At 36.3% G+C, this 25,602-nt stretch overlaps 1 protein-coding gene across 23 annotated transcripts in view; it reads right to left on the minus strand.

Annotated features, from left to right (window-relative positions):
- Window positions 1-25,208, minus strand: part of LOC121725279 (protein lap4) — a 123,789-nt gene extending 98,581 nt beyond the window's left edge. For all 23 annotated transcript variants that reach the window (XM_042112165.1, XM_042112155.1, XM_042112164.1 and 20 more), the window contains exons 1-2: window positions 24,878-25,208; window positions 23,036-23,153 (exon numbers count right to left, since the gene is read on the minus strand). In XM_042112165.1, coding sequence (XP_041968099.1) covers window positions 23,036-23,153; window positions 24,878-25,036 — 277 coding nt within the window. In that variant the 5' untranslated portion in view covers window positions 25,037-25,208. The remainder of the gene's footprint in view (window positions 1-23,035; window positions 23,154-24,877) is intronic.
- Window positions 25,209-25,602: the final 394 nt, after the last annotated feature.

The following is a 25,602-nucleotide window of genomic DNA, read 5'->3' on the forward strand; positions in this document are numbered from 1 at the left end:
TACTCCGTGTTGTAGCGGACTAGCGGTAAACCGGCCGATTATCTACGGTCAAACAAGTCGCACGATACCTTGTCAGCTGCTTAATCCTATCTAGTTGATATTTTGCTTGTTACATACAATGTGGTATGTAAAAATGTTTGGAGTGACTTCTTTAGAAACGCCGTCGCATGTTGCAGATCAACTCTTTCATTTTCTTCTAGATCGACAATCCCCTTGCTAAGCAGGCACCTTCTTCTATCTTAGATGTAGAATATCCCTTTAAAAATATATATTTTACGGAGCGTTTGACTATTCAAGGAACACTGTCTATGTCTATCGTGTTAGCCTTTGCCAAAAAAGGAAAACAGAGTCTGTAGGCATGCTTATTCGCTGTCTAATTATTTTTATTAGAAAGGGGTGTAAATATAGATGGGTCCATAGCTTCCGTAGTTTGGTCGATACTAATATACCAAACAAATCTTCCATGAATGGAAACCAAGTTAAAAAAAATAGTAATGGGGTAAAAAGATAGATGGGTCCATAGTTTCCGTAGTTTGGTCGATACCAAACCAATCTACCATGTAAACCAATTTAAATCTAGCCTAAAACTTTAGAAACCCTAGAGTTAGACACTAGACAGCCTAGGCTTAGTTTAACAAAACACAGTAACGGCACCGCGCTCCGGTTTCCGGTTTTACAAACGAGCATTCCAACGGGTGTGTCATCAATTGTTTGTCAGCTAGCGACCGTAAACTATGGTACGGCGGGTAACAACACTTTCAAGTACAATTTGTCGTGACAGGCTTTTCCAAATAGCGCTTTATTTTTGTAGGATGTTCTGTTGGGCACAATTGAGACTCGTCGAAAGAGGAGGGTAAAAGTCAAGGAGCCCTAGAATAAATATTTTTTTATTAGATACTATTATATCAAGCTAATTTTTTGTGAGTAGCTTAATTTTGATAAGACGAACAACATTTTTATCTGCGAAAAATCTTGAAAGTGGTAGCTAACAGAGATAGAAAGTATTTCATACTTTGGTTTGATGGTCCTAAACTATGGATTGTTCTATTTGTAGGGGTGGCAACCCCGTTCACTCCTTTGCACCCAATCAAAAAGAAAAATACCTAATTTAGCCGACACTGCGCATTTCCCTTAATTTTTTTCGAGCTACCTAGTACCTACTTACCTTAAAATTTTGCGCCGCCTTCACTTACGAGTGCTCTTACTGCATAGAAATTCTTAATGACAAGTTTTTCGCAAATGTAGAACTATTTTTTAACGGTTATCCATTCCGAAGTTACCACTCCAATACCCCCAAACTGTTAAAGAGGCGCTCAACAATATTTTCTGCTAAGCAGAAAAATTAAGTTCTAGCGAACAAAACAGGTCTTAACCCAGACGTAGAGAAGAACAAAATAAACTAAAAATTTACCAAAGCTGTGCAAAGTTTTGCGGTTGTATTTTTAAGTGTTTTTAGGAACGATAACTATTTTGCCGACTCTACGAGTCTACACAACCATTTCGTTACACATATCGTTTAAACAGTTGCCGTACAAATGCGCTTCCGCTTAGGATATCCTTCCTTGGCAAATGCACCGCATATTAATATTATTGACCTACTGACGACGAGAAAATAGAATAGAGTATGCTCCTTTTACTCAATCTGAGTAACTTTAAGAGGGCGACTAACCCAAAAAATCAAACATTGTCCATCTCTCTTCACACTCACGCCCGTCTTTCATATGCCAGGTGAAAAAGGACGACGCGGATTCATCGCCAAATTAGTTATTTCTCAATAACTCGATAAATATACTTACAACATTTTAAAAATCCGCTAGGTCGATCTCTCAATGATAGAATTTTATTCAATGTGTTAAAATATTAACTCAGTTCAATGCACGGTTATGGCAATAAATAAAAAATTCGTGAAAATTAGATGCATTTTCGTGATTTTTTTTCTATCAAGAAAATTTTAAGATATCGTGTTTTTGCTCAGATCGAATTCTCGGAAATATAATGTACGATCTAATTTTAGAAAATGAAACAATTCGGGGCTTATTTTCAAGTATAAAAATGAATTATAAAATCGATACTTTAGGGTTAGTCGCCCCCTTAAGCGTGATGTTGAATATAAAATATGAGCTGTTCTATTTATTATTAACGAGCTTTTGCCCGCGGCTTCGCTCGCGTTAAGAAGTATTATTATATACAAACTTTCATCCCCTATTTTAACCCCTTGGGGTTGGATTTGATCAAAATCCTTTCTTAGCGGATGCCTACGTCATACTACCTGCATGCAAAATTTCAGCCCGATCCGTCCAGTGGTTTGGACTGTGCGTTGATAGATCACCATGTCAGTCAGTCACCTTTGAGTTTTATATATATAGATAGATTATAATACTCTTGTATCCCTGTGTAGTGTGCACTCTATATCAACATCTATACACCATAAATATTTTACAAGAGGAAAGATTTGTTTGTTTCTAATAGGTCCCAAAAGTAGTAGCATCCATCGTGGGTATCGCAATTCGCAGATACAATAGATTTTCAATTGTTATGCGGCAGCCGGCTGCCGCTTGGGGATTGATGGAATTGCATTCTAGTGCATTCCAGTGACTGTTAAAATTGTTCCAGTAATCCAGCGCTGGATTGGATTACTGGATTGGAATAATGTAAACTGGCCATTATGTTCCTGTGAGATTGAGATATCTATAAAAAATATATCTAAGATACTTTAAAGAGTTTATACTTCATAATGCGTATTTATTAAGAAAAAGTTTTAAAATACAGAAATTAACCAATATAAATGGAATTTATACATTGAAAGAACATCGCGTGCCTATGGTCTATTTTGGGTATGTTATTGGTAAGGGGAAGATTCTTAAGTGCATTGCTTTGTTTATGTGACGGTTGGATGTTTCTAAGATATGTGAAGCTTGTGTTAAACATCACACGAAGAATTTTGTTGTTATGCGAAGATGAAACGTATTATACGGTTTAAAATTGTAAATTATTTACTTTAACATTTTCCTATACCATTTACTTTAACTATTTAAGAAATTACTAGCTTTAACTATTCTAGAACCTTAGAGGCATCAGGCAAGCAAAGAAAAGATTACGGATAGAACGGATAAAGAAATGTTTACGGTAACATTTTTTGTAAATTATAAGAAAATATGTTAGTTGCTAACGGCTTCAAGTAAACGCAAAGGGCTGTTTCAACTACGCATTCCAGTAGCGCTATTACACAATAATTATCGACATAAAAATACTCAAATCCAGTTTGGCTACACGATTGACAACTTCAAGTATTAGTGGCCTTTTACACTGGACAACTGCGGGCTATCATACTTACAGCCTCGCACACGTCGGCGAACGAGTCAGCCTAGGCTCAAGTTGCCGAAGCCTACAGAAAGGTAGATCTTAGTTTTTATAGACAGCAAAATAATCGTAAAATTTTCAAATGTAAATGTGTAAATGTAAATTCTGACAGCTCCCACTTATGTTACTAATACGGTATACGGTACTATACGTGGGAGAGCCATGCTTTGGCACGAATGGGCCGGCTCGACCGGAGCAATACCACGTTCTCACAGAAAGCCGGCGTGAAACAGCGCTTGCGCTGTGTTTCGCTGAGTGAGTGAGTTTACCGGCGGCCCAATCCCCTACCCTTATTCCTTTCCCTACCCTCCCCTATTCCCTTCCCTTCCCTACCCTCCCCTATTATCCTATTCCTTCTTAAAAGGCCAGCAACGCACTTGCAGCTCTTCTGATGCTGCGAGTGTCCATGGGCGACGGAAGTTGCTTTCTATCAGGTGACCCGATTGCTCGTTTGCCCCCTTATTTCATAAAAAAAAAGTTAAGTAGGAGCTGTCAGAATTTATATTCAAATCATTTTCGATATACTTAAACGTTATGATTACTATGACTGTGGAGTCATGATTTCTTGTAAACTCTCAAGTCTCAACACTCTGTTTAGAATTGCAGCCATATTATGTTCTTTTTTTTTATGAAATAAGGGGGCAAACGAGCAAACGGGTCACCTGATGGAAAGCAATTTCCGTCGCCCATGGACACTCGCAGCATCAGAAGAACTGCAGGTGCGTTGCCGGCATTTTAAGAGGGAATAGGATAATAGGGGAGGGTAGGGATGGGAAGGGAAGGGAAAAGGGGAGGATAGGGAAGGGAATTGGGCCTCCGGTAAACTCACTCACTCGGCGAAACACAGCGCAAGCGCTGTTTCACGCCGGTTTTCTGTGAGAACGTGGTATTTCTCCGGTCGAGCCGGCCCATTCGTGCCGAAGCATGGCTCTCCCACGTATAAAGTTAAATGTTCTAGTTTAAAACCAGCTGATAGTCCACAGGCTCAGCCTCTAGGCTCTAGATTTAACAGCAAGTTACGTTTCATATTGGTGGGACAATCGTTTCGTTGACACTGCGAGTCCTTTCTCAAAATACATTTCACATTGCGACTGTCATATATAGGTACGCAATGGGGATTGTCCATTTTTTTAATTTTGCTCATTACAAAAACATTTCGAGGAATAAGGTCAGTGATCGTTTTTCTGTATACATATAAAAGAAAAAAATACCCATTAGTTACTTATATTTTTGAACAAATATGTTTAACCTTAGTTTGACCTTCAATGGCGTTAAATTAGCAATAAATTCGACCAACATTATGTTTCGAACTTTTGGTAAGCTTCTCGTATCAGCTTCCACATAATGAGAACTTGCATTTGACGAACCAGCCATTATAAATAAGATTGAAAGAAAATTTAAAACACTACAGAGGTCAATTATTATCCGCCGATGATGACGTCAGAGCGAAACTTTAAAAATTTATTGAGAAAAAACTAGCCAATGAATTTCAAAATTATTTAATTTATATTCTTAAAATACCCTATTTTAACGAAAAAAAATATAAAAAGTACATGCGATTTTTTTTTGGACAATGCCCATTGTCGCGCCGCACCGCCGGTCGCACGCGACAGTTATACAATCTATAGGGGCATTTACAAATGTCGGAGTAATATCCGCCGCAGCACACGACCAGAAATAGCGTCAAGTGCGGGAAGTGCAGGAAATTACTTAATATCCATCCTCCATCTTACGCCTATTTATGTTTCGCATTAGCGTTCCTATTAGTATTAGGTTAATGGTTGCATTATTGATTGATTTTATCACGAATTCGGTTAGTGCAACTGTATTATAGCATCTTAATGCAGGCCGTTCTGGTAGTAAATTGTCATAATTAACCACAATGAAGGTACTATTTCAAATTACCCATAGAATAGTATGTAATTTGATATAGGAATTACGACGCATCATTTGAAGCATTTATTTATTTTAACTTGTAACTAAATAAAAAATAAATAGCTGTGCAAATTTTGTTATAATCCCAAAATCAATATTCTTTATTTCAATATTGAGTGTCCACTTTAACAACTTCTCAAATGTTTGAGCAGATTACCTCAGTCCTTACTCAATAGAAATCTTGGTCTCGGTCCATCAATCGAAACGCAATTCAGGGATTACAATTATCAAAGTGAACGATCGTAACAAAAGAAGTATCAAAGCATACTCAGATTCACATTTCTGTTATCTCAGACTTCCGGAAAAGATAAAAGCTCCGTAATGATCTCTCCAGACTCCAAGTGAAATATCGCAATTTTCGATTATGAAGGGATGCCAACGAACCCTACCAAATTAAAAATACAGGCCCCGACTGAGAAAGCAATTAACAAAAATATTATATCCACGAAAACTCAATAAAAAGGAGAAAAATGTTTAGCAAAATCGACAATTTCTTTGAGAGCTCTTAGCTCGGCGAGCTTTGAACAATAAACATTGTTCGCTTGTTTTTGAAGCCTTAAAATGAAAACTTTATAAAATCCACAACTTTTCTCTTTTGTTTATAGGCCCGATAAAAGTAATGATAAATTATTATAATTCAATTTCGTAAAACAACGTTCATTAGGAAAGATCAGAACGGCCAATTATTTCAAGTTGTTCATTTTAATATCCACTTGTATATTATATATATATATATATATATATATATATATATATATATATATATATATATAAGTTACTAGCTGTCCCAGCAAACGTTGTTTTGCCATAAAATGATTTTCCCTGTTTTCCTGCTTTTCTCTTGAAGTTTTTTCTGATTTTTTTTCTATAGACCTCACGGAGCCCGAGACCTTTCCAACGAAAATCGGTTCGCGCGTTCTGGAGTTATAGCGTCAGGAAGGAAAACCCGACTTATTTTAAATGTAAAGATAACGTAGGTTATAAGTTATAACCAAATTTTTATTTGAATTCGCAAAAGACGTGTCTACGAGTTATGATTAATTTAGAACCTACTACTAGGACGTCAGCATAATAAAATCAAGGTACCAGCAACTTCACAGAATGTATCGTAATAATTTAACAGACCAATTAACTGAGCAAACCTGTGTTTGATATGTTCCTCACATTAGGTACGGATAAGGTATAGTATAGGCCAATAAAAAGAACGAGGCATATGTAGAGAAATGAACAGTGTATTTAAAAAATTTGACAATAGAGTTCGCAAAACGGTAGCCAGACGACCAATCTAACACATCAATGAAAAGAACAACAGAAATGACCTATTCCAATTAAACTAGGTGTGATCTAAAAAAGAGTCGATTGGTCCGCGGTGCTCGGAATGAGGCTTTATTGAGCTGTTGAAACAAAACAAGTGACTGTGCCGGCCCACCGCGCACCGTAATGGAAGCACACAATGGCCGTTCGCGAACCTCATATGTAATAGGTCAGCGATGACCCTAATACGACACCGATGGAATTCAGTTATGAGTTATGACATGAGCAGCGATCGGCGGGGCTAAAATGGTCGCTTTGAAGAATCACACTAAGAATCATGATAATATGATTCATTTTTTTAAATTGCAAAATGCAAGTCTGCTTGCAATTCATGTCTACTACTCGACAAGTCTTTAAATGAACGTGTCGAAAAAAGGAACTAACGCTGCCATCATACAAAAACGTTATTTTTGTCAGTTCTCCTTTTCGAGCAGTGTCTCCGCCCACGTTCATATTTAACCTTATCACACTGTAGTATTTCGTACTAATTTGACATTTGTCAGTTTGACAGTTTTGACAATTCATTTGCTGAATTGATTGAGAGGAATTACTAAATGTGACCATTTTAGCCCCGCGGATATTAGAAGCCGGGATGATGCTTGGGGTTCAAAGACAACTAAAATACGAATATAACATAATATTAAGAATTCGTGACTTCATTGGGACCCTATGGCTTTACCTAAATACATATAATATGCAATATAACGATTTATCTTCATAATCTTCTTCAATCGCTTGTGATCTCGCGGTGTAGCGGCCAAACCGCCCTTAGCGCGGACGCATATAATCCGACCCTAACTAAATTAAAGTTCGCGGTGAGTAAGTTCGATTAAAAGCTTTCTACAGCGCAAAGTAAAACTTTAGAATGGACTGTACTCAACAAGATTTCCGAACCGATTTTTCTTCAAGAAGTATTTTCTTTTAAAAAGCCGGCAAGTGGCAACACACTTTCAACTCTGATATTGCGGGTGTCAGCTTTTCATCAGATTCGTTGCTCGTTAGTCTTCTTGTGTCATTAAAAAAGTATTAATTCGTATTCGTTATAGGCAACTAATGGCATCATTATTTTCAATGCAGTAGTAATTGGCAGCGTGACTCATTTTAAAAATGAAGACAAATAATAAATTCAGTCTGCACTCTACAACTTGAAAAGGACACCTTAAAAAGGCTATCTGACCTATATCAAAAGTAAAAGCGGTTTACAAAAATGTGTACTTGCCAAGTCATATACGGAGGTAGTTACTCACGAAAAATGCAAAGCATGCAGTGCTTGTTTACGAACTTATATGAACCTACTAATAACTCCAACTCCTACTAGCTAGGCGGATCCGTATTCCGTACGCTCGAAAAATATGTTATAAAATGCACGTTGCACATAACAAAGGAAATAATACTAACCGTATCAGCAAGTTGTGTTTAAAATATACCAAAGATCTTATTGTCTAGCAAAAAGATCAAACTTTAAGCCCCAATTTCAGCAACGACCGTTAAAGTTAACGCTCGAATTAGTATCACGTTACCTCTTTCGTTTTTCTTATGAATGAAAGAGAAGACATGACATTTTAACAAGCTGTTAACACTAACATACGTTGGTGAAATTGGGCCTAAGCTTGACTCTATTTTCTTTGCTATAATACTGAGCAACGTTTATTACATTGAAACATAAAAAACATTTTTCCCTCTCAAAAGAAACATTTTTCACAGGAAAACTGGCACAAGCTAAAACCTTTATTTTAATCAAAACTCAACTTTAAAGTGCACTACATTTCTGCACAGAATAAAAAACATTTACCCTGGTTTGGAATAAATTATTCATAGAATTATTCATTCACAATTAGAACGAGTGTCTACTAAAAAGTTTCGCAGGCAATTCATGAATATTTTAGTCGATGGGAATTTTTGTACTTTCAGGAATTTAACGTTTAGGCTGCGCGTGCAGGCGCCGAAATTGAGCGAGCATTGTACTATTTTTTGAATACATGCGTATAATATTGTTACGTGCTAGGGTTCGAAGGATTTGGAGAGAAAGACCTGCTGACTCTCTTGAAGACTTTCACGTTCACTCACTTTTGATCACTTGTGTTCACTCCGAAATCGCCTTGATGATCGCTCGAACCGAACTGAATTGCCGGGCCATCTACCTGCGGCTTTTTATATGGCGAGACGAATTCCAGAAAGTTCCCGATACACGTAAACAAGTATGGGAACTTTCTAGGAGGCTCGAGCATGTGAGCAACCCTAGCGCCATCTAGTTTCGAGTAGGGGATTTATGTGTAGTGTGTCCCCTGATCAGTTTCGCTGGTTTGCCGCTAGATGGCACCACTTGCTTACGAACAGCGGCTGACACTTGACAGTCAGTTTCAGTCAGCCAGAAAAGCTAGTAAGAATTTTTTTGTTGGTTTAAGGTTTACCATTTATGACGTATAAAAAAAACTACTAGCTAGATTTCGTTCAAACCAATTTTCGTTGGTAGTTTTAATAGTAATGTACATCATATATTTTTTCTAGACTTATCATGCCCCTACTTTAGAAATTAGAGGGGGGGGGGACACACATTTTACCACTTTGGAAGAGTCTCTCTCGCAAACTATTCAGGTTAGAAAAAAATTATATAAGAAACCTCAATATGATTTTTAAGACCTATCTATAGATACCCCACACGCATAGCTTAGATGAAAAAAATATTTTTTTTTGTTTCAGTTGTACCTATAATTGAGACCCCTAAAATTTTTAATATTTTTTCCATTTTTGTATCAAAATCTTAATGCGGTTCACAGACTTCATTTACTTACCAAATTTCAATAGTATAGCTCTTATAGTTTCGGAGAAAAGTGGGTGTGACATACAGACGGACATCCGTAGCCAAATAGAAAATAAAACCGGCCAAGTGCTAGTTGGACTCGCCCATGAAGGGTTCCGCAGCAGCAATAAGGTTTATTTTAATGAAATTAAGAGGTTTTTGATTTATTTTCATATTTCAGTTGTTTTAATGAAAGTTAAATTAAGATAAAAATAAACCTTATTGCTGCTGCGGAACCCTTCATGGGCGAGTCCAACTCGCACTTGGCCGGTTTTTTTTGATGTATAGTTTACGTTTGTTTACTAAAGCGTTTCCACAATGTCATTAAGCTATGACTATTTACTACTATTATCGGAATGTTATCGCGGGACCAATCGTATTTAGTCACACCCACGCGACGTGTAGTCTCGGATGATTATTGGTTTTACTCTACAAGATAAATATAATGAAAAACGTAACAGTTTGCACTGCGGGAGTGCCGATAGAAGTGAAAACGAAATGCATTGCAGGCATACATTTATGCTACGCGGTAGGAAGAGTAGGAGATAACTCCCACGGCGTGCCGCGGCCGGCGCGGCGGCGCAGCAGTCTACTCTCCACCTGTCTTATCATGTCTTTTCGATGAGTTTTAACTTTTTCACTTTTCACTTCGAAGAATATAAAGGAAATCTAAATTAGTTTGCAATAAAACAGAAGTCATTTTGATAGAGTACGTAGACCGCGTAGATACCTTTATCTATATATTAATTCGTGAGCCAAAAACTTTGTATCCCTTTTGACGAAAAATGGGGAAACGTGAATGAAATTTTGCACAGTTATAGTTTACATGGTGAAGGAGTGCATCGAGCTAATATTATTTTGAAAGTATGCTTTTATCATACATTTCTTTAACAAATAAAACATTACACACACTACAACACACACACTAGGAAAAATTACAGATTTTTGAGTTACAAGCCTATACATACGAATTAAACTCTTTTATTTATGTTTGAAGTCTGTTGACAACAAGGTGACAAATTGAAAATTGATTATAGTTTTTTTTATTGAATCTGAGATACTATTAGACAATGCTTACACGGCCAGTCTGAGATCAGCTGAGTCCCAGAGACAAGAGTTGAAAAAAATATGATAGTCAATATTTTTTTACAAAATATAGGTAGTAGTCCTAATGTCGTTGAAACTAAGGTCGAAATTCGACCATTGGGCGATCTCTAGTTACTACAAAATACAAAATGTACGGTTCATATATTTTGTTTTGCGCATGTCAAAACTTTGCGTTCTGAATGTAATGATGGCTAACTTAGTAACAGCAGACAAATGAACTATTTAAATGAACATAAAGTATTCCAATTAGAATAACTTTCATTTTCAATCAAACATTTGGCTTCGCTTGAAAACAAAGTTCATTCATTCGGTTAATTAGATCGCTATTCGCTGTCTTGAAATTATTTTTCTTTCAGCACCTACAAACAACATTCCTAACTTTGTTTTAATGAATAAAAGATGATTGTAATATTTAACATTTAAACATTACTGCACATCTATATATTAATGCGCCAACGTAGGTGAATGAAATTACCTTATATGGTAACTTATATGGTGAACGAGTACATTCAGCTAATATTATTTTGAAATTATGCTTTTATCATAAATTTTTTTAACAAATAAAACATTACACACACTAAAATACACACACTCAAGAAGATGACAGATTTTTGAGTGACAAACCTATATATTGTATACGAATTATACTCTTTTATTTATGGTTGAAGTCTGCTGACAAGAAGTTGACAAATTGAAAATGGATTATAGTTTTTTTCATTGAATCTTAGATTGACACACAGACAACGTTTACACGGCGTGTCTGAGATCAGCTAAATCCTGGAGATAAGAGTTGAAAAAAATATATGATAAAGTCAATATTTATTTACAAAATATAGGTAGTAGTCCTAATGTCGTTGAAACTAAGGTCGAATTTCGACCATTGGGCGATCTCTAGTAAAATATAATTTAAGATACAAGAGTAGAGCTTGTATTATAGGTAATGTGCAATGTTGCAGCATAGCATTAGCTATATGACTTATATTTGTTAAACTAATATGTATTCTGTGCTTATATGAGCTCTATCTATAGCTCTACGACACTATAATCTACATAATATTGAAATACACATGTAATTATGTATAATATGTAATTCTTAGAAATAGGACTTTAAATATAATTTTAATACTTCAAACATAGCTGATATCACTTTAAAACAGTAATAGCAATTTCGTTTTGACAGTTAAAATTTTCATTTATTTCAGCTCTATGTGGATTGTGGATAGACCGTACTTCCGTACTAAGTACTCTTTCAACTTTGTATAATAACTAGCTGTTTGACCGAGCTTTGCTCGGTATCCGATGAAAATGACATTTTCTAGAAATGATTTCTAGCTAGATCGATTTATCGCCCCCGAAACCCCCTATATACTAAATTTCATGAAAATCGTTGGAGCCGATTCCGAGATTCCAATTATATATATATACAAGAATTGCTCGTTTAAAGATATAAGATATCATTATTCTCAGAGTATTGTTATAGAAGTTTATTTTAAAACGATAATACTATAAACATGGGAATTTTATAGCCCGGTTTTTTTAATAAACCGGTTTGAGAGTGATCTCATGGTCTGATGATTCAATGACCTATTGCGTATGTTATAATACAATTTCGGTTATAAAATATTCTTATAATGCCTATTAAACTAGTTGATATTTAAAAAGTAGGTCGCATATTAAAATATCAGTTGAGGAAAGAAAAACCTCGGCGCGACCGATCCAATTCAGACGCAGAGTGACATGGAATTGTTTATCCCGGTAATAAGCCAAGTGGCCGATACTTGGCCGAGAAATGGCAACATAGCTAAAACAGTTTTGATGTTTTTTATCACGATTCTGGATACATACTAAGTTATCTCAATAACCACACCGCGTAAGCAAAAAGGCCGTTTTAAAAACCTCCTCTATTAACTCTTATCTAACTCTGGGGAAGGCCGAGGCCCTGTTATGAACAGTATATGATAATGATGATGCTGATAATATCAATTGAATCCATCAGTAATGGTTTCCCGATGGCAAGAAGTCATGGGAGATGGCATCACAATGGCGTGGGAGCGGACAATGCGGTCAGGTTCAACATCCGACGACAGACCTCACTTACATTACTTCTACATGTATCTTCATTTATTATGTACTAAATGACGTTTATAGCGCGGGAACCGTCAATTTTTCCGGGATAAAAAGTATCCAATGTCCACTCCCGGGACTCAAAGTATCTCCAAAACAAATTTCAACAAAATCGGTTCAGCGGTTTGGGCGTAGAGTTAACAGATAGACGATAAATACACTTTCGCATATTCGCACTTATATTAGTATGGACAAATAGTAACCACAAAATTATGGGCTTACTATTATGGCTTATTATGGGCTATATCGACATTTTATACAAAGTTTTGTACCTCGACTAGCAGTTTGAACTTTAGATGTCGACCGCAAGTTCGATGCGCCGAAATTCGTTCATGGCGCGAGAAAAGTAATTTTTTTCTGGACTCTATGACCTTTCCCGCAACACAAAGTATCATACCAGTCCTGTCAAAAAATTAGATAAACGTAAAGGTTATCCATTTACGCTTAACATCTAGAAAATTGATTATGAATGTTATGATAAAAATTCATTAACTTGCCCACATAAGGCTGTATTGTAAGTATTTGACAAATCGACAATATTAATTATTTAAACCGCTAGTTATTATTTATAGCTCTGCACATTGTTTATCATTAAAAAATTGGAATTCCTCTGTTGGCCTATTTCGTTATCGTGGTATGCGGCTTCTTGCAGGTAATTTATCGCTTGTACCTTATCTGTTTCGTAACCATTCCGGAAAGCACTCGCCGTGGGCTTGCGGAAGTCAGGCTTACCGTAGTAGAATGTGGATACACTACCGCTAGTAACCTTTAACTTTCCTTTTGGCAAAACCAGTATTTGAAGCGCATGCAGTAGGTATTAACTACGTCTGCAACCGTAGCATGGCTACAGTAGAAATACGAAATTATAGACAAACAGCGGAGATAAACTGAAGGCGCCGTTCCGATCATTACCGCGGCTACCCGTGATCGACAAAAAATCAAACATAATGCCACTTTATGACATAGACTATAGTCCTAAAAATTCAAATAAAAGCCTACTTTATAGCGTAGACTATATTCTATGTCATAAAGTTTCATTTTAATTGATTTTTGTCGATCGCGGCTAGCCGCGGTAAAGATGGGAACGGCACCTTCAGTTTATCTCCGCTGTTTGTCTAGATACATTCGTAATTCTACTGTAGCCATGCTACGGGTGCTGGTAGAGTTGCGGAAAGTTACACTCGCAACTCTGCCTAAAGCGAGGAGTGGAGCACCATGGGGTTTCAGTAGGTAGAATAGAGGGCATCCCACATACCCCGGACGATATCCCAAATTCGCCGGGAATGCGTAAAGCATTTTCCCACGTAAAAAAAAGGTATTAAGGTAACGCCGCGTTAAAGTAAAATACCGTGTTGGATATGTTTTAGATTGCTTGTTTTCTCGACCCGGCCTCTCATAGAAAACAAGCAATGGAACAGCAAAAAATGGAAAGGGCGTAAACGACAAAATGGTTTTTGTCGCGTAATTTAAAAACCATAAATATATTTCATATAAGCTATGAGCAAATTAAATTGTATGCTTGAACCAATCTATGTACAAATTTTGGAAGCTTAAATCACTCTCTGTTGGCAAAATAGGAATCCTTTTTTTACACAGGTCTTTATGATTGATTATTCTGTGTTAAAAAGTTGACCAATCGTGTTACCCATAGCATATGGGTAATTCAAAGACAAAGACATGATGAATACTGACAATGAACTTTAATTTCTTAGCTTTAGTCATTGCTGAGAGAAAAATCGATATCGCTACAGACAAATTATCAAGGCGTCGCCTTAACTACGTCTTTCAAGCTCTAGAATAGAACCGCCGCTCGACCGATGAAAATCGCTTAGCAGCGTCGTTGCATCGTGCAACATAGGTAAACTACGTCTACAGAGTTAGGTTTCTTTTTTCAGTATTCTGGCGAGTTCAGACTTTTTTCAGTGTCCTACAGCAAAATCAAAGTTTTTGAATGGTTCTAATGGACTTGAAAAATTTTCTAAGTAGTTTAATGGTGCACATTTGTGCCTTATTATTTTATAACTTTCCTAATCACTCGGGTCCCATTATAAACGAGTGGTGACGGAGTGACGCATCGAATGAGTGTAATGCAATGTCATTTATATATTATATGTCGTATTATAAGTACTAAGACATAATTATAAATTATAATAAACGATCGTAAATACCTTCATCACACCTGTATTATTTATGGGGAGCGTAACGAAACCCATAAAATTAGAATTGGGCGTCTGTGTAGAGTTTAAATATAGAGCGGTTAGCCGCGTTATACATACTTACCGTATATTGAACCATATGTATTACATATTTAGGGGCATGGCCTTCGACGTAGAACCATACCTCATCCCACAATATAGGCAGTTTGGCATTTTAATATAAACCTAGTTAGTAGTTTGCGTTATAGTGCGATGTATTAATATATATTAGAGTTAATATTTGAATTGATAGTTGACGGTCGAAATGCCCTGAATAAAAGTCCAAGCATTTTGTTCTATCATGGGCGTATATAAGGGGGGTGTCCTGGGGGTCCGGACCCCCCCCCCCCCCCCCCATTACTATCCATCTTACTTGTCCAATTTCGACAATAATATATGTTGTTATTTGTTGTGTTAAACCTACGTTGCCTATTTGCTGCTGCGGAACCCTTCATGGGCGATTCCAACTCGCACTTGGCCGCTTATGAAAGCTATATATACGCCCGTGTGTTCTATATTCGTACACCAAAATTGCAATATAATATTTCAATCATCCAAATTGTATCGCAATTCGCAGAAAAGTATTTAAACTATGACGGCGAATTCAATATAGCTTACATCGGAGCGATACGCCCGCAAGGGTTGACAAACTCTACAAACGTCTCGTATGTTCGTCTCCATTGCGAGGGATTTGCATCCATCGTTGGCAACCCTGGTTCGGTAACAGGAAATCTAGTCCATCTGCACGGGTCACTGGGATTGCAATCAGTTCACCAACCGTGAACTTGTTGCACTAGCATCATCAGCGTGAAATATTATGTCGCCTGCACCGTGCACGGTGCACCGTATACTCGAAGGTTATAACACGCAGAACACGCCTCCTTGGTCCAGTGGTTTAGAGCGCGGCTCTTGACTCGGAGGTCGTGGGTTCGATTCCCGCGTTGGAACTTGTTATTTCCAAGTTTGATTAGGACAATGCAGGCTCATCACCTGATTGTCTGACAACTAAGATGATCCATGCGTCGGATGGGCATGTAAAAAGTCGGTCCTGCGCCTGATCTCTCGCCAGTCGTGTGACGGGTCGGTCGTCCGTCCCACCGAGCTATGAGAGTAAAGGAATAGAGAGTGCTCTTGTGTACGGCGCACACACTTGGGCACTATAAAATTACTCCTGCGTAACTGGCCTGGTTTCAATGAAACCGGCCACCGTCATCGAAACCGGTGTGGGAGTTATTATAACACGCAGAAATTAACATGACACCTGCGTTTATAAAGTTTCTCTATAACGAGGTGCCTAGCTGACTTCTGCGTATATAACAAGAGATTGAATTTTATAGGATAATTGATAATGCAATACAATCAGAAATTCTTTAAGCGTAATTAATGGCTTAGAAGCGAGCATTCCTTACTAAATACTTCGTGCTACTTTTATTGTGGAAAACTCATACTAATTTTTGTCACGTACTGGTCGTTATGATTGATGTAAATCAACACCATTGAACCATAATTGGTAAACGGATGTGATCGCATGTGGAATCGCGTGACATTGATAAAGGCTACATCTAACTGGCAGAACAATCCTAGGCATTAAATTGAATGACTGCTGTACTGTATTGCGTCCAAGGCTTTGTCATTTACGTCTTTCGCAAGCATACAAATTAGAACAAACAAACAAACACAGATGCCTCCAGAAAATAAATTAAGGAATTGTCATATCCTCGAGCGTGGATTCGTGGAAATCTATTGTTATCGCGGTCGAATGTGACCGCTTGGGAGTTGAAGCATTAAGATGGGTTTGGCATCCTCGAGAAAGCCTAATAAACATAATAAAAACTACATTGATATTTTTTCGATGAACATTATAGAAATAGGGTTCAGGAATTAAAACATAATAAATTATAAGCAAAAAACTTTTTGAAGAAAAGGTTTTATTTAAGTACATACTTTAAAAAGAAGAAAATAAATTTTCCCTTAAAAATTCTAACTATATATAAAAGCTTGTCGCGTGATTTGTTAATAATAATAAACTAGTAAGTGCCAATTTAACTGAGTAAACTGATATTATATTTTTTATTTTATTAAAGTAAGTAATTAAATATTGACAGATTGTTAAGTCTCGCGACAAGCTTTTATTATAATGCAAATTGTATAATATATTGAGGTTATAACTTAATAGTTAGAATTTTTAAGGGAAAATTTATTTTCTTCTTTTTAAAGTATGTACTTAAATAAACGCTTTTCTTCAAAAAGATTTTGCTTATAATTTATTTTTTGTTTTTTAGTTAAATCTCTGACTAGATTTCTTAAGTCTGCTTGATTGTAGTTTGTTTTGTTTCAAGAATTTGTTAAAATCTGATTAACTTAATTTAGGTCTTTAAGAAATCGTACTTAATTTCACGACTAAAAAATTAAATATCAGTTAACAAAAATGACCGGATTCAACAAGGCATTTTCTAATGCCCGACTGATTTTAACTTCACATAAGAAGACACGACACGACACGACACGACACGACACGACACGACACGACACGACACGCACACGACACGACACGACACGACACGACGCGACGCAATTTACTCTCAATTTACTCTCAATAAGCCTTTTTGTTTGATACCCATATTGCTGAAGTGCTTTAAAAATAACTATATTCCCCTATCTTAGATGAGCCGCCATATTGGATGTAGAATGACATTACATTCGTTTCCGAGTTACTCTTAATGAGTCCTTTCATTTGATACCCATATTGCAGAAGTGCATTAAAAATAACTATATCCCCCTACCTTGAATGAGACGCCATATTGGATGTAGAATGACATTACATTCGTTTCCAAGTTACTCTCAATGAGTCCTTTTATTTGATGCCCATATTGCAGAAGTGCATTAAAAATAACTATACCTCTATCTTGGATGAGCCGCCATATTGGATGTAGTATGACATTACATTCGTTTTCGAGTTACTCACAAAAAGCCCTTTCATTTAATATCCATATTGTAGAACTTCATAGAAAATAACTATTTCGCCATCTTGGATGGTCGGCCATATTGGATTTAGAGTGATGTCACATACAATATCATGCATTGTCATCCAAACTAAACGTGCCTGCAAAATTTCAGCTCGATCGGTTAAATATATCTACTCCAAAATTGAGTTCCAAGATTTCACCCGAACATAGTATACTTACATACATACAGAGCAAGTTAAATAAAAGCTTTTAAAAATGCGAAATTGCATGTTTGTCCTCAGCTGTGCACGTCGCATACATAAGAATACAAATGCTTTCGCCGATTTCCCATGGGGGTAGACACAAACTACCTCCATTTACAGCGATCCTGTACTTTTTGCTCCACATTCAGAAGTCTTTTCATACACGACCATTTTCATCATCTACCCAGTATTTTTCAGCAAAATTCAGGAACAGTAGGTAAGTATAACGCCATACGGTAGTATGTTACATATTATCGCCGAAATGTTTTTTTTTTTTAATTTTTAGGCATTCAACGGACTTACATAATTTAGTTGGGATAGCAAGTCCAGCTGATATTGATCACGACTTAAATTTTGTGTAATTTAAAGGGCGGCAACGCATCTGCAGCTCTTCTGATGTTGCGAGTGTCCATGGACGACGGTAGTTGCTTTCCATCAGGTGACCCGTTTGCTCGTTTGCCCCCTTATTTCATAAAAAAAATTGTACATGACATAGCCCGGCCGAATAGTCTGCCCAAAAATATATTTCTCTGATGGTATTTAAAAACGTCATTGTATTTGAGGGCCTCCATAGTTTCCAAAGGGCAAATAAAACTGATTCTGTAATTACTCGGGGGAAATCTGAGCGAATCTCGGGGACGGGTCCAGCCTTTTAATAAAGCCTTCGTATTTAAACGTTGATTTCACTGCAATATTCGACATTATTATACTGTTTTAACATGGTTACAATATTTCCTGAAACTCTATTTCAGTCTTTCTGTCAGTCAGTCTTGTGGGCGCTGAAGGTCTAGAGGGTGGGACCTAGAAAAAAAAAATGGGGACGTTGTGGAGAGGCTTGGGGGGTGATTTGTTTCATCTGGATGCATTTTTAACCGACTTCCAAAAAACGAGGAGGTTATATGTTCGGCTGTGGATATATATTTCTTTTTAATTAAAACAATGGGGATGCTAAAACATAATTTGTTCGCAAGTGGGCAGTAGACAAAATAAATTTGGGAACACCTGCTCTAATTATTCTAATTTTTACATGATGGAACGGAGACTCTGTATTACGATTTACGAGTAAGAGTTATGTTGTGAGTTTATGAGAGTTTTTAGCGTTTAGTTTTATACTCTACTAGCTGTCCCGGCAAACGTTGTTTTGCCATATAAATAATTTTTGGTATGAAAAATAGATGTTGGCCGATTCTCAGACCTACTCAATATGCTCACAAAATTTCATGACAATCGGTCAAGCCGTTTCGGAGGAGTATGGCAAAGAAAACTGTGACACGAGAATTTTATATATTAGAGATAAGTTTTCCAAATATCAATCGCTTGATAATAATTATTATCAAGCGATTCTCCATACTACTAAGCATTGCAGAGCCAGACTTAAAAAGTTAATTTAATTAGGAACCAAAGCAAATACAGTTTCCGATATCTCACTGTTAAATATTAATATATCTCGAGTGATGACGATATCATATCGACAGTAATAAAAGCCATGGAATTCCAGAGAGCAACAGATAATAAGGCTCTCTTTGATCTTATCAGCACACAAAATAAAACCCATACACATATTTTACATAGAATACTTTAATGAATGAAGCCGTAGTGATGCCAACACTCTGACCTGATTTAATAATTTAATCTTAGTCGATAAACTACCGTCCGACATAAAATATGAATGAAAAACAAAAGTGCAATGACTTTAAGAAATGGAATGTTTTAAAATAAATTCTCGAGGAAGTAACTCGTAAATAAACACTTTTCCGTGTCGCTATATTAAGAAATACTCTGTAACGACGAAATTTCTTAAAAAACTGGCGCTTACGAGTTGCGAAGTTCGATAATAAGGTTCTTTTTAGGGTTCCGTAGCCAAATGGCAAAAAACGGAACCCTTATAGATTCGTCTTGTCTGTCCTTCCGTATGTCGCAGCCACTTTTCTCCGAAACTATAAGAGCTATACTATAGAAACTTGGTAAGTAGATGTAGTCTGTGAACCGTATTAAGATTTTGATAAAAATATTGAAAAATTATAAAAAAAATTAGGGGTACGTACAACTGAAACAAAAAAAAAATATTTTCATCTAACCTATGCGTGTGGGGTATCTATGGATAGGTCTTCAAAAATCATATTGAGGTTTATAATATAATTTTCTTCTAACCAGAATAGTTTGCGAGAGAGCCTCTTCCAAAGTGGTAAAATGTGTGCCCCCCCGTCTAACTTCTGAAGTAGGGGCATGATAAATCTAAAAAAAAATATGATATACTACTTCTACAAAAACTACCAACGAAAATTAGTTCGAACGAGATCTAGCCAGTAGTTTTTTTATACGTCAAAAATGGTAAACCTTAATTTAACTTTCATTAAATCAACTGAAATATGAAAATAAATCAAAAACCTATTAATTTCATAAAAATAATATACCTTATTGCCGCTGCGGAACCCTTCATGGGCGAGTCCAACTCGCACTTGGCCGGTTTTTTTTTCTTTTTTGCATTAAAAATTGAAAGAGTGGCAAATGCAAATAGGTTTTTTTGTACGGAAAACATTACAATACAGGGTTAAACATTTGCGGTAGCGAACTGGCAATGAAAATTTAAAATTACAGCATTATAAGTTATAACGTCGAATGCATAATTTAGCGGAGCGTTAAGTGAGGGTTAGCAGCCGCGATCATCGCGATTCGCGTAACACAAGGCCGAACTAAAACACACTGACTACACTGAATTAATCATCATCGAGAAGATTTTTCAGAATTTTGATCCTTGCGATTTAAAAAAGTCTATGGCCATCTGGCACAGACGAAAAGAAAAACTCTAGACGGAAACGTGTACGTAAGAATGTCTGGTTTAATTTTTTTATGTTCATTTTCTACCCCTATTAGCGTTCCGTAGTACTACAAGGAATAATAGCAGACAATTCTACGCCTCGTGGCCCGGGGTTAATACTTCATCTATTTGAGCAAACCGAGAAATTGGTTGGGTATTTCATATTTACTACATTGGTTAATTTTGACCGTAATCTGGGCCCGTACCACGAAACGGTTTTGAGACTCAAACAATCGTACGAGAATGTTGCGTCCTACTCTAACAGACGTGAAATGACGTTATTAGAGCAGGACGCGGCATTCTCGTCCGATTGTTTGAGTCTCAAAACGGTTTCGTAGTAGGCCTACTGGGCTGGGCTTGATATAACTGCAATCGCATCCTTTTATGAATCAATTTATCTAATGCTACCAGTACTTATTACAAAAAAACTAATTTATTAAAGGAAGTTATAGTCTCATTGGAAGATAAAGGACTAAGAACGTGAGATTGAAGTTGCAATCAACCCTCGAGCACGGAACTGTGCTCAAGATCTCATCTCCGTTGGTCGACTGCCAAAGGATCTCAACCTAATATGTGTAACATAAGACAGCCAACTCTGAAAAACGTATTTAAAAGGCTCTCTTGCTCCAGGCGTTAGCGGTCGTTCCAAAGTTTGTACGTAGTACACAAGACACTATGCCTAAGCTCTCGTAATCCTGTGAAAGGAAAGTTGGAACGGTTAACCAGAGTTGTTGGAGTCATCTGACGCGATGATTATTGCTAGCAGTAAAAAAAAAGATGCCCAAGTCAAATGAGTCTTTTTTTAACTTGATCGAAACTGAGACATTCATGACATAGGCACAGTCTTCAGGAAGCGAAGGTGCAGAAAATCGTATTCGATCTCATCCAGTAATAATATTTAAATACACATATTTACCAAAAACATCCAGCTTAGGGCAAGCATCTGTAGCCTAGTAGTTACGTTAAAGGCGAGAGGTTACATAGCTCGTATTTTTGGTGAAATCCAAAACATTGTGAAAAATACTGATAGAATTTTGAGAAATAAATTCCCTAATCGGGAATGAGCTGATGATAGTCCAGGAAAACAATGGCAATTATGAATTATTGCTTATAGAGATGAGATTATCCAATTAATATTAATTCGTGTGGTCATCAATACTAAGTAACACACACTTGACACTTATTACAACATACCTAGTACCTACACTCTGTTAAGGCGACGCCTTGATGATTTGGCTGTAGCGATATCGATTTTTCTCAGCAATGACTAAAGCTAAGAAATCATGTCTTTGTCTTTGAATTACCCATAGCATAACACGATTGGTCAACTTTCATAACACAGAATAATCAATCAAAAAGACATCTGTAAAAAAAGGATTCCTGTTTTGGCAACAGAGGAGAGTGATTTAAGCTTCCAAAATTTGTAAATAAATTGTTTCAAGCATACGTGACTTTAATGTGCTTATAGCTTATATGAAATGAATTTATGGTTTTTAAATTACGCGACAAAAACCATTTTGTCGCATACGACCTTTCCATTTTTTGCTGTTCCATCGGCCTCTCATAGAAAACAAGCAATCTAAAAAATATCCAACACGGTTTTTTACTTTAACGCAGCGTCACCTTAATTAATTGTTTGATAACATATAGTACATCTACGTGTCAGAAGGTCAGTAAGGTATGCTTCTCAATTCTCATCATGTAATTTAAAATTGTTTTATTATAAACAAATATGTTTTGTAAGCATTATTGTGAAATACATTTAAAAATAAATATTAGTCATTTGATTCAGAACATACTCACTCCACTTTATTCACATGGCTATACAAGAAAGAAAGATAAAATGTTGTTTGTAAGATAAGAGTTCTTCATTGTAAGTAAGCTGATAATATTATGTTTATGATCAATACTTAACTTAGATTCAATGAGCATTTTTAGACTATTTTTACAACCAATTTAACTGACAATCTCAGTTTGAAATTCAGATGGTTTTAAAGTGTTAATCAAAATCATAATAGCTATTTTATGATTTTGAGAGTGATCAAGATTTCACTCTTGGGCCCAGGAATTTTTGTAGAAGGCTTGATTTCCACCTTAGTGGACTATAATTAAAAAATGCATTTAATTGTAATGTTACATTATATAATTTAATGTGTAGGTAGGTAGGTACTCACCATTTCTGGATACATCTAATTCAACTAAATTTTCAAAGTTCTGTATGTCAGATGGAAGTTTATGAATTTCATTATCACTAAGACCTAATCTTCTTAGTCGATGTAGTCTGAAGAAGTTCTGAAACAAAGAAACAAATTAATTTACAATTACGTCTTTTAGTCAAATAGGGAGTGATTGAATATACTGCGTAGTATGCAAAATCTGGCACAATTAACTATTTTATTGATAGATCATAGATTTTGCATACTCGGATAGACAGAGTCTAGACTCTAGTCATATTAGACTATCCGAGGCCTCATAGGTCAACCTTAGATTATTACTGCAAAGGATGCATGCATGGTTTGATCCCTAACGGTGGGGTTATTATGATATGACTTTTAAGGTCCCTAGCACATTATAAAGAAAGCTAGGGGAAAGACTATTGTATACCTCATTGGGCCACTTTTTATTCAAGTGCACAAGGAAAGCTAAATGATAATAATATTTAAAACTTCATTCAGGGTCTTTTAGTTGATCATTGATAAATTTCTGTCAATATTTTATTTGGTAAATCGTCTCATTAAATTAGACTGTATTAGATATTATCTATTAACCTCTCGTCTGTCAAGGCAATAAACAATATAAGCCAGCTTATATTGTTTCTCTCCTAGTTACACTTCTTATGCTCTCATCATATCACTAGCTCTTACGCTAAGCTAAGTACTCACATATGGTTTTACTTGATCAAGCAAAACCCACGGCTTGGCCTTTCGTCCACACATTCAGCATTGCTCAATAGTTTACCCCAAATCGAAGGAAATTAGATATATTTAATTCCATCAAGCCGGCTCAATACGAGCCTTTGAGCTGTGAGTTTTGCGGTCCACACTGTGTTTTTTGCTGGATTTGGAGTAAAACTATCGAGTAAAACTATATGTGAGTACTTAGCATTAGACACATACATTGATCACATAGATTGATTGAGGAGCTGGCGAACAAAACCAGATTAGTCCGCAAGAAAAAAAATTAAACAGTGGCTAAAAAACTAATATGAACTACTGCTACTACTACTGAACTAATCAGGTTTTGTTTAAAAATGTACTTTTTGAAGCCTTTTTAACCGGTTTTTGATTGAAAATATTAACAGGGGTTGATGCAGATGGGTCAAAAAAAGATGATTAAAAAAATACTTTCGCACACACTTGTCTGGTTTTGTTCGCTCAATTCAAGTGAAAAGTAACTACTATAGTTGTTATAATTTGCTATCAATTATGACCATCTTACTATTATTATAACATACTAAAGCTAATAATGCTACAGCTTAAACCAGATTGACATCAAACCAGTTTCTTAAAATTGAATATTTTAGAATGAGCTGATTGTATAAGAACTGGTTTTACAATAATTTTCGCTACAAACAATCTTGAGTATTCCGTTAAAGTACATAATGTATCTCTATAGCAAAATAATTGTGCCTCTTATGTCTAAATGCTTTTCCCAAGGCATTTTATGTGTCATTTCTATGGTTTTTTACTTAGTTATTTTATAGCTTTGCTCGCACATAATGCTATCATAATAAGAGTTAGAATTTTTAATTCATTAGCTCGTATTATGAGATTAATAATAATATCACTACTTATTTATCAATATGAAGTTTGCATTTTGCTTTACCTTCGAAGACTCTTAAGTCTTGAGTCATTCTAGAGTTCATTTGTGACTACTACCACCGAGACTAAGGACAGTTTAAGAAAACGGGTAGCAGTTTACTAACAACGGCAATTAGTCTTCAATACTATTTACAACTTTGATAAGGTGAACGCCCACGGATTAGTGTAGCTCAAAAAGTTTCAATAAATACTCACTTTAGGGAGGTCACGTATATGATTGGCATCGAGGAAAAGCTCCTCTAAGCTCCTAGAATATCGTAAAATCTCTTCAGGCACAGTAGGCAACGAGCAGTGCCGCTTGTCTACACATTCCACTTGGCGATTACATTTAAACAAAGGTATACATCGAAACATGTTGGACACTACACTTCGGAGCTATCAATGGATAAATCACTATCACGACACATATTTGAGCACTTGCACGGTTTTAACACTTTGGCAGCATTTTTTATAGATCATCGACATCAAAATATAGCGTAAGTTTTACAGAACACCTCACCCACGAAAATGAAGCCACAAACTGCAAGTGTTACTAGACTTTTAAAATGGTAAACTGACAAGAGTAATGTTGCCAGCCGCCAGGCGCCAGGTTCTTGAGTAAAAAAAATCCACTAAAGTGGCCTATTCACTATCCTGCATTGCAGTCCGCCGTGCAGGACTGCGAAATGGACATAGCTCACAAATTATCCTACTTTGCCGTCCATCTAGGGATGTGATATACTTGCAAAATTCAATATCAGGGCTTCTAAGTAAGAGTACGTAACAAAACAAAGCATATAGGCATGCTCTACGTGGAAAATTAAGATGGTTTTGTTCAGAGTAGAACCTTCTAAAGTGTAATTTGAGGGAGAAACAATTATCGTTTTTTAAATGACACCACTCACGTTTCATACGCCACACGTTTAAAACATATATGGCAC

Source organism: Aricia agestis, chromosome 3, assembly GCF_905147365.1.
Source record: "Aricia agestis chromosome 3, ilAriAges1.1, whole genome shotgun sequence".
In the NCBI taxonomy this organism is placed as follows: domain Eukaryota; kingdom Metazoa; phylum Arthropoda; class Insecta; order Lepidoptera; family Lycaenidae; genus Aricia; species Aricia agestis.